The sequence below is a fragment of the Bubalus kerabau genome, chromosome 8 (genome assembly GCF_029407905.1).
Source record: "Bubalus kerabau isolate K-KA32 ecotype Philippines breed swamp buffalo chromosome 8, PCC_UOA_SB_1v2, whole genome shotgun sequence".
NCBI classification, from domain to species: Eukaryota; Metazoa; Chordata; class Mammalia; order Artiodactyla; family Bovidae; genus Bubalus; species Bubalus kerabau.
In genome coordinates this window covers 116,137,987-116,153,498 of record NC_073631.1, presented here as the reverse complement: position 1 = coordinate 116,153,498, position 15,512 = coordinate 116,137,987, and the positions used below count along the sequence as shown (strand labels likewise).

The following is a 15,512-nucleotide window of genomic DNA, read 5'->3' as shown; positions in this document are numbered from 1 at the left end:
ATGAAACCAGTTACTGGAAAAAACAGCTAAAAATTTTTGGTGATAGAGAATGGTGGGACAGGAACTGTCATTTTTTTGTTATATGAGAATTATTTCGATTAAAAAAATATATAATTATTGGGCCTCCTTGGTGGTCCAGTGGTTAAGGATCCGCCTTGCAATACAGGGGACCCGGGTTCGATCCCTGGTCCAGGAAGATTCCACATGCTGAAGAGCAACTAAGTCGGTGAGCCACGACTACTGAGCCTGCGTGCCTAGAGGCTGTGCTCCACAATGAGAAGTTACCACAAGGCAAAGCCCACCCGCCACAACAAAGACCCAGCACAGCCAAAAAATCAGATAAATAAAGGTCTTTAAAAAACATAATTATGAAGAAGTATTTTTAAAGACTAACTGAAATCGTACATGAGACTGAATATCCCTGAAAATGTTTGCCTCAGTTACGCTCCCTTGAGGATCGGTCACCTCTGACTGCTCGCAGCAGTGGCCCCATAAGTGCTGAACCCCAGGCACAGCTCTTTGAAACTATGGCTGAAATGGTGCTAAAAAACCTTTTCTTTTTGTTCTCTTCAGAACAAGTGAAACAGAGGGAATTTGCAAACAGATTCTCCATGTCTTAATAATGGAAAAGTGACTGAAGAGATATAAATACAGCACATGCACGCATGTGCATGTTGATACACACACACACACACACACACACGAAGTCCAGAAAAATGGCCTGGCTTGCAAAGACAGATTCTGACCCTTTCAGGCTACTCTGACCCCAGGGTTGGCAGGCTGGCTCCCGCACCGGTTTGGAGATGGCCCCTCTGGCTCCTGGCACTGCTTCTTTCTCTCTAGCTCAGCAGGGCCCCACCGGGAGGCCAGATACGGCCCACCGTGCAGCAGCTAGCCTCCCAAACAACACATAAGCCACTCTAACTCCCGCTCATGTCACCGAGGGCTCTCCCACTCAGTTTTCTTTCCACTTGGTGACCTGACTTCTTCTCCCAGCTGTGAGGTCCAGCTGTTGCTGATGAGCTCACCTGTAGAAAAGGCACTGCACACCTGAAGTGAGTGACCTGCTACTCTGCATACGATGACACCTTTACTAGTAAAAACAAGGGTTACCACATAGTGCCTGTACTGGCTTGTCTGTTTCTGTAATGACAACTATTAATTTCTTAACAGTGAAATGTAACTGAATTTTCTTTTTTGGGGGGTGGGGGGAGCAAGAGATATCACCAAATATGGCCAAAGTTTGAAACCAGAATTTAAAATACTGAAATAAAAGAACAGCTGGAACTCTACATAGTGATAAACAGTTCTAAATGAGCAAGTCCACAAAAGTAAAGGTTGGCAGAGGAAAGCACTAAAATCAAAGCACAAACCTCTTCTTTTCTCCATAATCAAAGTGACTGTCCTCTACAAGTTCAGTCCTATTGATAAGACAACTGGTGGGGCCATGGAGGCTGAACCTGACCTGGAAACTACCAGCTGAAAAGCTTTAGTCAACAACAGTTTAACTGCTGCACAACTGCCAGATTAACATTAAATCTGACTGCATCAAATTGAGACTGTCTTTTTAAAAAACAGGTACCATAATAATAAAATCTAAAAGAACAAATCTACTAGTTGTAAGTCCTAATAAGAGAAACTAAAGAACTAGCTGGGTTTCCTCGAATGAAAAGAGCACAAGGAAATCGACAGCGCAAATGTGCTGCGATGCAGCCTGAGGCCCACCGGACCACAGAGACCCAGGACCTGAGCTGGGCTGACCCGAGCCAACCCCAGCCTCACCCCAGGGCAGTAACCCCTTTCTGCACCTCAGTTCTCCCGGAGGAGAGGCCTACTTACTGAAGATTTCCCCACTTCCGAACATATAGAAGTTAAAAAGAAAAGGATAAAAAATGCTTAGATGACATGGTCCAGCTCAACAATCCAAGTCAGGCCCATGCCATGGGAAACACACTGCTGTACCACCGGTCACCCCCGTCTTCCCCATGACTTTCCGCAGGGGCCCAGAGGGCAGAGGGCACCACTGCTGCTCATTCCTTCAAAGGAAAAACCAACTTCCTGTGAGATTGGTTTCTTTCTCCCCCTCGCTCACTGGCTCTCTCAGACACTGTGGATGGTAGTAATGTTCTTTGAAGGTGTGCTTCAAAGGCCTTGGCCCAGGACACGAGTACAATACCTCTGTCCTCATGAAAGAAACAATTTTTCACATCCTTTCTCAACATTTGAGGAGCCATTTAAAACTGTGAACAATGATAAGAAGTTGTATATTGGTCAAGGATGTACAGAAAATACTCATGTGCCCAGGAAAGGGTGTTGTGAGCCGGGGACGTGACACCAGGTAAGCCACAAATACTCGGATTCCTTATTCTGTAGAAGTCATGACCCAGGTCGCTGGTGGAATTCCTAAGTTAGGTACAGCAGCCTGTTCTGCAAGGCTTTTGTTACAATATAGGCTAGTAATAATAACAACAGCGTTTAAGATGAAGAGTTGTCTTTTTCGTGCCATGTGAAGATCTGGGCTGCCTGATGGATAAAGGAGGCAAAGAGAAGAACAAGGAGCAGATGCAAGAGAGCAGGCTGCTCCGGGAAGGTGGCAGCAGTGCGTGCGGATCGTGCTCCGGGGCCTATAGCCCAGGGACACCCGGGCCGGCCCTGCCCACCCCGCTGGCCCCAGGATGAAGCAGCGCTGGCTCAAAGCAGAGGTGGGAATCCAGGAGTCCAGCCGGACACTCTTTCTTGCCTCCCTGCCTCCACTCCCGCCGTCCCCAGCTCTGTCATGTCTGGAAGCCTGTCCTCCTCCTGCACCTGGTTTTCAGCGCAATTAAAGCACTTCATTCTCTGTAAAGCCTGTCCTTACCCATCCCTCGGATGCCTGGCCACATTAAGCCACTGTCTGCAGCAGCCCCAGGGTGCTTCCTGAACCTCTTTTACAAAGCTTGTGTTATTTTCCAGTTTCTTATTAAAGTGCCTGTCTCTCCCACACCTGCTTGTCTCTTGGAAGCAGAGCCCTGACTTGTGCCCATTCAGCCGGCACACTGTAGGCACTCAATAGGTGTTTGGTGGAAGATGGATGACGACGGGTGGATGAAGAGGAGAAAGAGCACAGCACCCCGAGGCAGGGAGAGTTCTGAGACGCAAAGATCTAATCGCTCTCTGCCTACATGCAGGGAGAGGGCAGGAAGGGGACGACAAGGACAAACGGAGCCACCCTCGTGGGTCCCCATATCCAGTGATGGCACAGACAGGGGGCTTCTCGGATCTTTACCCAGGGACGCCAACAGCTCATAGTTCATCTGCATCACGTCTCTGTACAGCTCCTTCTGCCACTTGTCTAGCGCGCCCCACTCCTCCCGGGTGAAATACACCGCCACATCCTCAAACACCACCGGGAGCTCCTCCAACAGCCCCTCCTCAGAAGGACCCTGCAACAAAGAGTAGCAGGCACTCAGTACTCCTCTCACGTCAGACACCCAGCATGATGCTCTGGGGATCCTGCTCACGGCCTGTTTCTCTTGGGAAGCCTGCCAAGAGGCCCAGACGCTCTCTGAAGAATTCAGCTGTCCACCAAAGTCAAAGGAGCAAACATGTGTGGCCCAGAGTCGGTAGGTAACAACTACACAAACCTCACCTTGATCCTAGAAGGAAGGGAAGACCCTTCCTCTTCTCTCTGGGAAGGAAAGGACAGGGCACTGAGGAAGAGGGTCTCGCAGAGCCTCGTGGCTGCACCCGTCCTCGAGAGCACCTTCTACTCATCTACCGTTGCAAAGGTGGCCGCTGCCTCGGCCGCTGCCTCTGAGCCGCTGCTGAGGTTCCCCATCAGGATGGAAAGAGCAGAAAAACAACAAGTAAAGATGCTCCTGTTCAGTGACTAGGTTAACGCACACTTTACTGCTAAAGGAATTCAGGCTATAAAAGGTTAGACCTGTTTATCATCTTCTAATCCTAAACACTGAAGGAACATGAAGGGAAATGAGCTTTGTCCCTTTTCTGGATTCCATAAAAATCCGAACTTACTAATTTTACCTACAATGTTAGGAATAAGGAACGTCTGAGCTCTTCTCAACAGAATACTAGAAGGGGCTGCTCAAAATGACTTGTAGTAAAACCCCGCTTATATGGGTGGAGGGGAGTTGAGAAAGGGGGATGGATCTGGTTACTCAGAGACCTCAATTAACACAGCTTCCCTGCAGGGCAATTTTCCAAAGAATCAGAAACTAAACCCATTGCATTTGATAAACAGGCCTGAGGTGAGAAGTGGAGTCTGGGGGTCCCATCAGTGCAGCAGGACTGGGAGGAGAGCCCTGGGCTGGCGGCCAGGGGCTCAGCGGGAGGGCAGCACCACGAGCCCTTGTTCTCTGGCTACATCTTAGCTCTTGCCCAACAAAGTGAGTTTAACTACGCTTGCTCCACCCCCTTCAGTGCAGCATTAAAAACACATTACACAAAGTCTGAAGAAACATGAGTCCAAAGTTAAAGCTGAAACATATCTTTTACATTGATTATTTAAGAGCTCTGTGGCTGTTTTTATGGTTGTGGGTTATTTCCGGAGTTCTGTGGTCATTTTAGATTCTGGATAAAGATGGCTTTTCTGAATGTAGCTGTTCTCTTAATGTCAGAAGTTAGAGTATTTGGCCCCACTAATATGTTTTGTTATCTGCCAAAAGGAGATAATAGTAGTAGGGCTATTGTGGTCAGTAAAGGAGCTGATACACGTAAAGCACTTAAAATAAGACCTGGCACAGCTGAAGCATGGCAGCTTATGGTAACGTGATAATGTTAGCAGCAGCTGTGGCTAATGGAATTGTTCCACCATCATCATGCAATATACATTGTTGTCAGCACGGAATCCTCCCCCTTGAGCCATCATTATAAACATATTACCTGGCCACAGGGTTCAGCAGAGTCATTACATAAAATGTTATCATCTGAGGAACTGCGGATGTCATCAACGATTTCTGTTTGCCTGAAATCAGGGATGTGATCCAGGTACAATGCAGGAATTGCTCCATTCCCTCCAGGGTCCCCCAGGGCAGCTCTCGAGCTGGGCAGGAGCTGGGCCACGTTATCACAGGCCCCCAGAGGCCCTGGGGGGTAAAATATGGGATAATCTGCAGGGAAGAAGGGCCCCTGGCTGGCCAGTACATCACCAGACACCTCCTGGGTGCTCTGGAAACGGGCTGCCCAGAGGGGGTCCCGTGCCGCCAAGGCCTTGACACAGAACACGTGGGCCTTGCTCTTGGAGTGGTATTTGAGAGTCTCCACCTTGAATGGTCCGGTATAACCTTCTATTAATCTTGACCGCTTGTCCCTGACAGATGGGTATTCCCGGCAAGCACAGCAAAAGAGAGCCGTCTGCTCCTCATTCATGACCAACCACGGGAACTGCGCAAACCACGACTTCTGGATGGATCGGGGTTTGGAGGGTTTGCTGCTTCTTCCTGCACAATCTCCCTGGAGGCTGCCTCTCTCTGAGCTGAAGTGGGACAGACAGGCTTCCTTCTGAGGAGGCAGGTAGAGTCCAGCTTCTCTGGATGGGCTCTGCATGTCCATTTCCTCCATGAAGCCCATCTTGGTTTTTCCTATAGAGAAAAGAGACAGGTGGAATTTTCTTTGAAATCCTACAGGTTGAGTCACTGCAACTCAGAGGTGCTCAGATCCACGTTCTATGAAAGCTGGAACCATAGCCACAAAGTGACCCACTGTGTCCCTGTTCTCTTCTCTCCGGCCCCCAGCCCCCCAGGCTCACTTTGCCTAACCCCAAAGAAACAAATGGACTTTAAGAAAAAGTTCCTTTTTTTCCCTAATATAAAGGACAGATACACCTGGTCAAAAAGAGAGCTCCACAATTTGCCCTGTGCAGCCTAAGACAGTGGCACAGCCTTCAGGAGAGCAGACTTATTTACTAGAGACTGAACACTGAACTCAGAGAATGTAGGGTTAAAGAGGTAATTGAAGCAAACACCACCACTCCACACTTAGCAGGAATCCCCCTCTTTGATACCCTTGCCAGACAGGCATCTGCACTTGGCTCATGTATCTTCAGAGTGAGAGAACGCCCCCCACCCCCCTACTGGGCAGACAATTTTGGCCCCCAGCGAGTTCTCCTTGAGCTGCATCCATCCTGGAGCACCTACCCCCTGGGAGGGCTACTTCAGCCCTCTCTCACACCACATCCCTTCTGAGAGGTGAAAACTCCCAGGACCTCACTAAGATTTTTCTTCTTTAAGCTAAACCAGAAGTTTCTTTATTCACGCCTTAGTTGAAATGCAGCTTAGACACCTCTAACTGCTCTCATGCACCAACAAGTTCAGATGCCCAGCAGGCAAGGACTTGACAGCATTTGCTCCAGGCCACTGGACCACAAAATGGTCCATTACCAATCCCGGAAGCACAAATCTACTAATAGACTCAATAGGTCCAAAGTTAAGAGCTAAACACAGCAAACACAAACCAAAACAAGTCGGTGTCTGTGAAGTCTAGGGCTCTGTGTGGTCCATCTGAGACAGGCCACAAGGGAGAGCAATCTTCCCTGATTCCATTCCTGGAGGAAGTAGCTCCACCTCCCCTTTCTGCGGTAGGAAGGGCTGGGTTAATGCTGTCAGACAGGGTGATAGATGCCATCTGGCCTGGCTCTGGCCAAGCCAGTCCCTGAAGAGGACAGGCTTATCCAAGGAGGAAAGCAAACATCAATCCCCATGAGTTAGCAGCTATCCATTCATTTACCCGTTCATTCCACATTCAACTACTGAGCAACTGCTTGTCAGGCATCTTTCCTGGCATTGGGACTACAGTGGTAAATGAGACTAAGTCATGTCTTCACGGAACTTAGACTATATGGTTATACAGAAACATCTACTCTCAGGTAGAAATGCACTATAGAGAGATGAGAGCACGGAGAACGAGGTGTGCATGTCTTAGATCAAGTGACTGCTGGGGGAGGAGCAGCGTTCTCGTGTATAACTGGTGCACAGGGAGAAGTAGAGGACGAGGCCAGAGGCCTGGGGCCCAGCTTCCTGCTCCCTCCCTCCAGCAAAGCACCCCTCCTCCCGGGGCAGGTCTATGCTCACCTGGGTTGGGGCTCAAGTGACTCCTCTGACCTTGGACACTGGCGAGCCACGGTTCTGGCCCTTGCTCAAATTTATAGAACAGCTCCGGGCTGGCAATAGTTGATCCTGAGTCAGGAACAGAGAAAAGCACTATGAGGTCGAATCCAGGTCACACAGATTAAAAAGGTTATGAAAACTATTGGTTCAGAACAGAAGCTCAAACTCAAATGCTGGGGGGACCAGACAATAATCTGAGGAAACCAAGTGCGGGGGTGGGGGAAGGAGGGGGAAGCAGGGGAGGCTGTGGATCTGAGGCCAGGTAGGGGCAGCTGCTCAAATTCAGGAGAGGCCATCAGTTAAATGCAGGGTCAGCACGGCCAGACCATCCCAGTTTTCAAGAGAAGCCAGAAATCCTATTTCTATGTGTTCCCCTCCATGGCTAAATACTGACAACTAATTTAAGTACTTTTTTAAATATATAATTTTATTGATTTATTTTTGGCTGTGCTAGGTTTTCTTTGCTGCATGGGCTTTCTTTTTAGTTGCAGAAAGCAGGGGCTACTGTTGAGTTAACGGTGTGTAGGCTTCTCGTAGCAGGGGCCTCTCTTGCTGCGGAGCACAGGCTCTAGGGTGGGTGGGCTCTGGTAGTTGCTGTTTCTTGGCTCTAGAGCGCAGACTGAATACTTGTGGTGCATGGGCTTAGTTGCTCTGAGGTATGTGGGATCTTCCTGGATCAGTGATCAAATCTGTGCCCCCTGCATTGGCAGGCAGTTTCTTTACCACTGAGCCCCCAGGAAAGCCCCTTATTTAAGCATTTTAAAGAAGTCAAACCAAAAAAAAAAAAAAAGAGAGAGAAAAGGTGTAGGCCAAATCTGGCCCAGTGCTACTTTGCAACTTCTCGTTTAAAAGAATCATCAGTTTTCAAACTTTTTAGTAGACACAAAGAACGCAACCCCTCCATTCAAAGAGAGCTGAGACTGTTGGCCCCATAAACCTTAGACAAGGGCCAAGATGAAAAGAAGTAAAGAAATGCATGGTGATGGTCATCAAATTGAAATCAGAAGAATATATATGCACATACACACAATGAACTACAATCACCTCTGTCCATGGTACCAGAAGTCTATCCACAGAGGAGAGAAAGGACATTCAGAAAATAAAAAAGATGAAAACTATCTACTTGGGCACAAATTTTTAAGTTGTTTCATTTCATTAAACCACTACAACAAGCCTGTGAAAAAGGAAAGCTTGTGAAGAAAGACACCAAGTCTCAAAAAGGCTAATGGGCTTGGCCAGGCCTTGCGGCGGAGACGGCACTGAGACCAGATTTCCACGCTGCAGATCTGAGGCTTCTTCCACCACTGCCCACCACCTCCAGTGTCCTCTGGGCACTGAAACAAAACCCACCTTCCAGCAGCACAGTCCACAGGTGGGGCTCTCCCTGCCCCCGGCGCCCTGGGAAATGCTGAGGCATCCAGGTCTAGCCCTGGCACATCAAATTCCCCCACTTCTCTCGGCCAGTTTAAGTGGAGAAGAGAAAGCATGATGTGTGAATCCACAGGCAGTTAAGACAGATAGAGGACTGAGTGGATAAACAGTGTCAAGATGCTGGGGGATAAATGGTCAGATTCCAGACAATTCGCAAGCATGTCACAGTCAGACATGGTTGGGAATGCTGTGGGGAAGTGAACAGGAGCCATACCCAGAGGTGCCACCAGCTTGTCAGAACCACAGATGTCCTTCTGCTGCTGACTCAGCAGCACCCACTCCTCCTGAAGCAAGTACACCGTGATGTCGTCAAACGTCACAGGAGCCTGGAAGGAAAAATGACACGAGGTAAGCACCAACTTCCTCCTTAGTCTTCCACGGCTGTGTTCACAATCACCTGAGGGCACCCTGGGAACAGAGGTGGGATCTACTGGGATCTACTCTGGAAACAGATCAGACTGGAGGAGGGGGCACCGTCAGTCTACACACAGGAGTGCACCTCATCGCTCTCCCCCACTGAGTGCAAGTCACAGAGGGAACGAGACCCCCTTCTTCGAGGGAGGGCCACACCCTGAAACCAAAGTGCTGTAACGAAGGCTGACTCTGGACTCTCACAATCCTCTCCCTGCACGCTCCTCGCCTGCTGTCCCACAGGACCCCTTACTTCTCAGCCAGTGTGTCAGAAACAACCAACAGTGCTTCTTTTTGCAAAATCTTGAACATGGTAAATATTCACTTAGGAAGATGTATCCAATTTCTAGAAATAGTCAAATGTCACTGAGAACGATACCTGTGAATGTTTCAATGATCAAGATGGGCAAGGCTTTAAAACTGAGAACTACATTCCATGGGGCTTGTAAAGGAGCTCGGTTCCACCAGAAAGGGGCAAGGAAATTCAGAAAATGTTTCAAGGGGTTCTGGATTAAGATGGCAAGTTCAACAAGTACACTGAATTTTGCTTCCTCCTGTGAATTTAAAAGACACCCTTCTCCCATGAAAAAACCCCAAACGATACACCCACTAGGATGGACAACACAACAAGGGGACAATAGCAATATAATTGTGCTAAATGAAAAACAGATGAAAAAGTAATAACTGAGCAGATCCAAGAAAACTGAATTCTCACCCAACAGTAGACAAACTGAGGAACAACCCAACTTACACCAGTAAATCAGAGGATTTATTGAGCCTGTCTAGAGAGAGACTCAGGCCTGGCCGCCCCAGGAACCATTGGCCTGGGAGTGAAGGCAGCAAGGCTAAAATAACAAGAGTTGGGGGAAAACTGTTTGCCAACAAATGCCAGACCCCTTACACAGGCTCCAAGATGGCAAGAGCCTCCTTCCCACATGGTCAGAGCTTCCAGTTAGAATTCTGGTTTTCCACTGTTTAGAGTCAGCAAACAACTGGACTACCAAGACACAGCAAAAGGCTCTTTCACACCTGACAGAGTCCAAAACAGATGGGGGTGTGGGGGTGGGGGCAGGGGGAGAAGGAGCTGAGGAAATGGATGTGAGGCAGGGAGGAAAACAATCTGTAAAAAACAAAAGTATCAATAGCCCCAGAGAAGTACGATATTGCAGCCATGAACCAAGTGGTTATAAAAGAAATAATCAGAAAACACTCAGAATCTGTTGCTGGTTATCCTTTTAAATTTTGTACCACCAACAATTATCAGCTACTCAAAGAAATAATATTAATAAATAAAATTCTCAACAACAACAAAAAACCCTCCCCCAAAGAAAAACATTTTGGGAAATCACATCCTTGGGGTATCGGCCGTTTCAAAGTGACAACACTGAGGGGACTATTTGGTAAGTCCAAATAGTCCAATGGCTATTTCCATTTATAGCAAGTTATAGTATATTTTTTAAAATTTGCCTGTAACTTTATATTCCAATTTTAAGTACATGAAATATCTAACTTCAGCAAAGAAGCTTCTTGAGAAAAACAGTATACATAATTCTTATAAGTCACTATTGATTTGTGTATTTAAAAATAATTTGAGCATTTTTCTTGTAAATCAATATTTACTGCAGAAAATTTAGACAGAAAGCCAAAAAACAAAAACAAAAAAAAATGCTTTAATATCATCCACAATCTCCCCAATGAAAAAGAATTAGTATTGACATTTGATATGCAACTTGCCAGTCTTTTGTCTATGAATATGTATGAATGAACAGTTTTAAAAGTAACAATAGAATTGTACTGCCAATGTGTATGTTTTAAATAACTATTCACTCTCAGAGTGTCTTCCAAAGCAAAATATGATTATAATTCCAAAAAACTGCTGCAAGCACACTGCAGGATGGACTCCACTAAAAGCAGGCAATCAGACAGGAAACAGGTACACACAGATTATGGCCTAAGGAGAGCCAATGCGGGGAAGTGGGTAGAAAACCCTCAAGATTATAATGAAGGAAGATCCCAGGACTACTGCACACCAGGGCGACAGGGCAAACTGTTCCGACCAGGACAGGTCAGAGTGTGTGACCAAGGGCAAGCAGGGCTCCCTGTTCATTCCACCCACCCTGCCTTCCTGAGGGAACAGGTGGGCATAATGAAAGCCACCGGACCCATCACTCTATGAGTGCCACAAGGACGGAGAACACGGCCAGGGCTGAATGTTTAGATACTAAAGAAGTATCTTCCCACAAGAGCCTTGTGATGACCGCAATGTAAAACACACACCTACACACAGACACACACGCACAAATCTGCTTGAATAGGAGGACTTTCTTACCTACACAGACAGCAAGGAATATCCCTGGATGTTCTATTTTAGTGATTCCTACTGTCTATAGGTAGAGCTGAGTTCTGAGCCCAGCACCAAGTTCCCTAGATCTGAGCCTGACTCCCCTTCCTCAGCTCTAGACATTGCCCCACCTGGAACCTCTACTGCAGTCAGGTCAGGTGAATATAATTGTAATCACAACCCTGTATTATTCCTTTCTTCCCTCCACACACCCAGTCTTCAGATTTCCCGATTCTGCCCACTTCCACCAACCCACTTAAGTTCCTACTCACAGTCCATCTCTTTCTCAAGGGATTTCCTGTCCACCGAGCGAAGCACTTCTGCTTCCCCTGAGCAGGAAGCCCTTATGATGCCTGGTGCTCGGAAGCCTACACTGATTATCTTATTTTATAACCACCTTCACCATCACCACCCTTCCTCCCATCACCACCACAGGATTTCATAGGCATTTAATTCATTTGTTCACTGAACACACATTTTATTTGTTTCTGTGTGTGCTTGGAGATCCTAAGATATAAAAGACACAATATTCATCAAGGAGAATAAAACCCCTTGGGAGGTGACAGACAACTATGATATAAGTACAACAAAACTGGGTCCAGAGAGCAAATGAGAAAGGAATAATCACTTCTAGGGGAAGGGAAGGAGGTTTGCTAGAGGTCGGTGACTAGGAACCAGAGATGCTGTTGAGGCAATAAACAAATATACAATAAATACCCCTATCTGGCAGCACCAACAAATCTCCCAGCGGACACAGAACACGGTGTTCGTCACAGCACCCACACCTATAGCAGAAAGCCCTCTGCAGAGATGCTATCTTGAGTCATTCATTCAAAAAATACTGAGAACCTATTACATGCCATATATTGCTCCACTATTCTAGCTGGGGATATAGCAGACAGTAAGTCAGCAAACATGTGAGTAAATAAATAAATGTAAGAATTTTATACAGTGATAAGGGCTGGGAAGAAAATGAAACAGGATAATGGTATAGAGTGATGGGGAAGTCTTTGACCTCTATCCATTCTTCTGCAGTGACAAGCAAGACACCCCACACCCAATCCTATAGGCCAAGACTGCCTTTACTTAATAAATATCACAAAATAGCATCAAAGGAAGATTCTAATAATAGATCAATAATACCTCACATGGACCCCCCAGTCTTCCAGCTTTGAGCCAAAAGAGTGATATAAAGAATGGAACTTTCCCTGGCGCCTCAGACAGTAAAAAATCTGCCTGCAGCACAGGAGAACTCAGTTCAATCCCTGGATTGGGAAGATCCCCTGGAGAAGGGAATGGCTACCCATTCCCGTACTCTTTCCTGGAGAATGCCATGGACAGAGGAGACTAGGAGGCTTCAGTCCATGCGGCTGCAAAGAGTCGGATACAACTGAGTGACTAATCCTTTCACTTTTAGAATAGCACAGCTATTCTACTCAGGCCTTAGTTATCATCATTCATTTGCATATCATCTTACATGTCTAGTTTGTTCTGTAATCACTTTATCTTTGAATAACATTCTCATTCCCCAAGCTAAAAAAACACATACACCTGGAAAGGGTGTCCTTTTGATATCCTGCAATCAAGATTAGAATCAAGAATGAAATTTCCAGTCCCCAAGGTTTTAAATTAGTGATTGGGCCTGAAAAGGATTTCCCTCATAGCTCAGCTGGTAAAGAATCTGCCTGCAATGCAGGAGACCCCAGTTCGATTCCTTGGTCAGGAAGATCCCCTGGAGAAGGGATAGGCTACCCAGTATTCTGGCCTGGAGAATTCCATGGAAGACCATAGGGGTGCAAAGAGTCGGACATGACTGAGTGACTTTCACTTTCCTGAAAAGGACATAAAATTTCTCTTCCACTTCCCAAAATATTTGTAGTTCTCTCTTTTCATATTAAAGACTAAGAAAGTCTACAAATGCACAGAATCGCTTGAAATCAACCTCAAATCACTAATTCCAATTTGCAATGCCAATTGTTTATAGCCCTTCTTCCCCACTACATTTTGCTTCCCCTGTCCAAAATCAGGTTCAGTTTAAAATAAACCTCGGATATTACCTGAGGGCAAGGGCCATTTCCTTTACGTTTTTTGTATCCCCTAAAGCAGGAGTTGGGGGCTGCCCAACTCCTGAGTGAGTGAGTTGGGGCTTCCCCCTTCCTGAGCGAAGTCGCTCAGTCGTGTCTGACTCTTTGTGACCCTATGGACTGTAGCCTGCCAGGTTCCTCCATCCACGGGGTTTTTCCAGGCAAGAATACTGGAGTGGGTTGCCATTTCCTTCTCCAGGGTATCTTCCCAACCCAGGGATCGAACCTGGGTTTCCTGCACTGCAGGCATACTCTTTACCGTCTGAGCCCCCAGGAAAGCCCTCCCAGTTGGTGCTAGTGGTAAAGAATCCACCTGCCAATGCAGGAGCCATAAGAGACAATGGTCAGATCCCTGGGTTGGGAAGATCCCCTGGAGGAGGGCATGGCAACCCACTCCAGTGTTGTTGCCTGGAGAATCCCATGGACAGAGGAGCCTGGCGGGCTACAGTCCTTAGGGTTGCAAAGAGTTGGACACGACTAAAGTGACTTAGCATGGCACAGCACAGCAAAGCAGGGGTCCCCCAACGTTCAGGATCTAATGCTGAATGATCTGAGGTGGAGCTGATGTAAGAATAAGAAGAAGTACACAATAAATACAATGTGCTTGAATAATCCTCAAACCATCTCCCACAACAGTCACCACCCTCCCCCCAACATTATTCCCCTCTGGTCCGTGGAAAAACTGCCCTTCAGATAGCCAGTCCCTGGCACCAAAAACGCTGCGGACCGCTGCCCTAAAGTGCTAAGTATGAGGCTAGCAGGCAGGTCATCTTCAATCTTCCTCTGGTTAGATTGTTGGGCTTTATTGTCCTGGACTGTTTATAGGTTGTTACATCTGGAAAATGCATTGTGGAGAGGGCTGAGTAAGGAAAATATGCTTAAGCAAGGAGTAACTTCTTTTGTAATTCAAAGTCTTTCCCAGTCTTCCCAGGAATAAGTACAGCATCAAAATACCCTCCTGATTCTTTCTCTCTTTCGTCTGTGGGGCCACCCTGCCGCGCTTGTCCGTGTTACTGAGGTGAAAACTGCAGGAGAGTTCCTGGAGGAAAGTGGTCATTTCATATTTATCCTGTACTTCCAGAATCTCCATCAACTTAAATCCCTGACCACAAAGGCTTATTAAACGAGCAATTTTTTTTTTATTTTTTTTTTAAAGAGACTCAATCCGCATTCGAAAATGTTTGCTGAAGACATTCCTCTTTGGCCAGAGAAGAAACAACCCTCAAGAACTAGCATCAAAGAATCTTAGAAAGATCTTAGTCCCCAAAGTCTGCCATGGTCTCCAAGTCAAGAGCATGCGACCACGCTGGTCTTTGCTGACAGACTCTGAGCTCTTAGCAATCCTGCCAAACCCACTTAACTCTATCTCCAAGCACTCTTCCCCACCTTTTCTTACAACTCCGCTTCTTGCCCAAAGCCTGAAAAAAATTTATGGGAATATGCTTCTCAGAAATATTCAGATACTCCACGAAGTAGAAATTGGCAAGAAATATTCTAGATGCCAAGTCTTTTGCTTCTCAGCCCTTTCTTGGAAGAGACATCTAGGCAGGGCCAAGCCCTCACCCTGCCCTCCCCTGGCTCCCAGTAGTGGTGTCTTATCCAGCCTCAAAGCCTTAAACCACCACAGGCCTCTTAAACGCCAACGTTGGGAAAAACGGGAAGCCCTTACGCATTACTCCACTAAGCGGGTCACCCACCCAGCACCAACGGGGCGACCACTCGGCAAAGCGCGGCTGAGCCAACCGCGGAGGGACGGAGCGGAAGGCTGCGCGGGACTCGCCGGGAGAGCGAACGAAGAGGCGGGCGAGCGGGCGAGTCCTTCCCTGCAAGGCTGGCTCATCTGCGCGGACTCCGCCTGTAGCGCCCGCCTCGCCGGAGCCCAGACCTGGGACCGACGGGAGGGGAGTGACGGCCCCCGGGCCCTTCCAGGCCTACCTTCCCCGACTCCCTGGGCTCCATGGCCCCGCTTTCGGTGGCCCGTGCCGCCCCCGCCACTGCCGTCAGGCCGCCCCCTCCCCCCGCGGCCTGGCCTGAGGAGGCCGCAGCCGCCGCCGCGACCACCTGAGAGAACCCGGATTCCCGGTGGGGAGGGCGCCCGAGAGGGAGGGAGCGCGGCCCGGAACCGGCAGTGCCTCCTCAGAG

At 47.7% G+C, this 15,512-nt stretch overlaps 2 protein-coding genes across 4 annotated transcripts in view; both read right to left on the bottom strand.

Moving 5' to 3' along the window:
• The window catches only part of LOC129659652 (zinc finger protein 862-like), a 20,053-nt gene extending 15,035 nt beyond the window's left edge, over positions 1–5,018 (bottom strand). For 2 of the 3 annotated variants that reach the window (XM_055591241.1, XM_055591242.1), the window contains exon 1: positions 3,266–3,399. The gene's annotated coding sequence lies outside the window, so the exon portion shown is untranslated. Of the gene's footprint in view, positions 1–3,265; positions 3,400–4,881 lie in introns of those variants that run through there. The other variant, XM_055591240.1, reaches the window with a different exon arrangement.
• On the bottom strand, positions 3,818–15,512 carry LOC129659653 (zinc finger protein 862-like). Its single transcript, XM_055591243.1, has 4 exons — positions 15,306–15,512; positions 8,749–8,860; positions 7,068–7,172; positions 3,818–5,579 (listed from the first exon to the last, which is right to left on the bottom strand). The coding sequence occupies exons 1-4, from the start codon at positions 15,327–15,329 to the stop codon at positions 4,867–4,869; spliced, it is 954 nt and encodes a 317-aa protein (XP_055447218.1). The 5' UTR covers positions 15,330–15,512; the 3' UTR covers positions 3,818–4,866.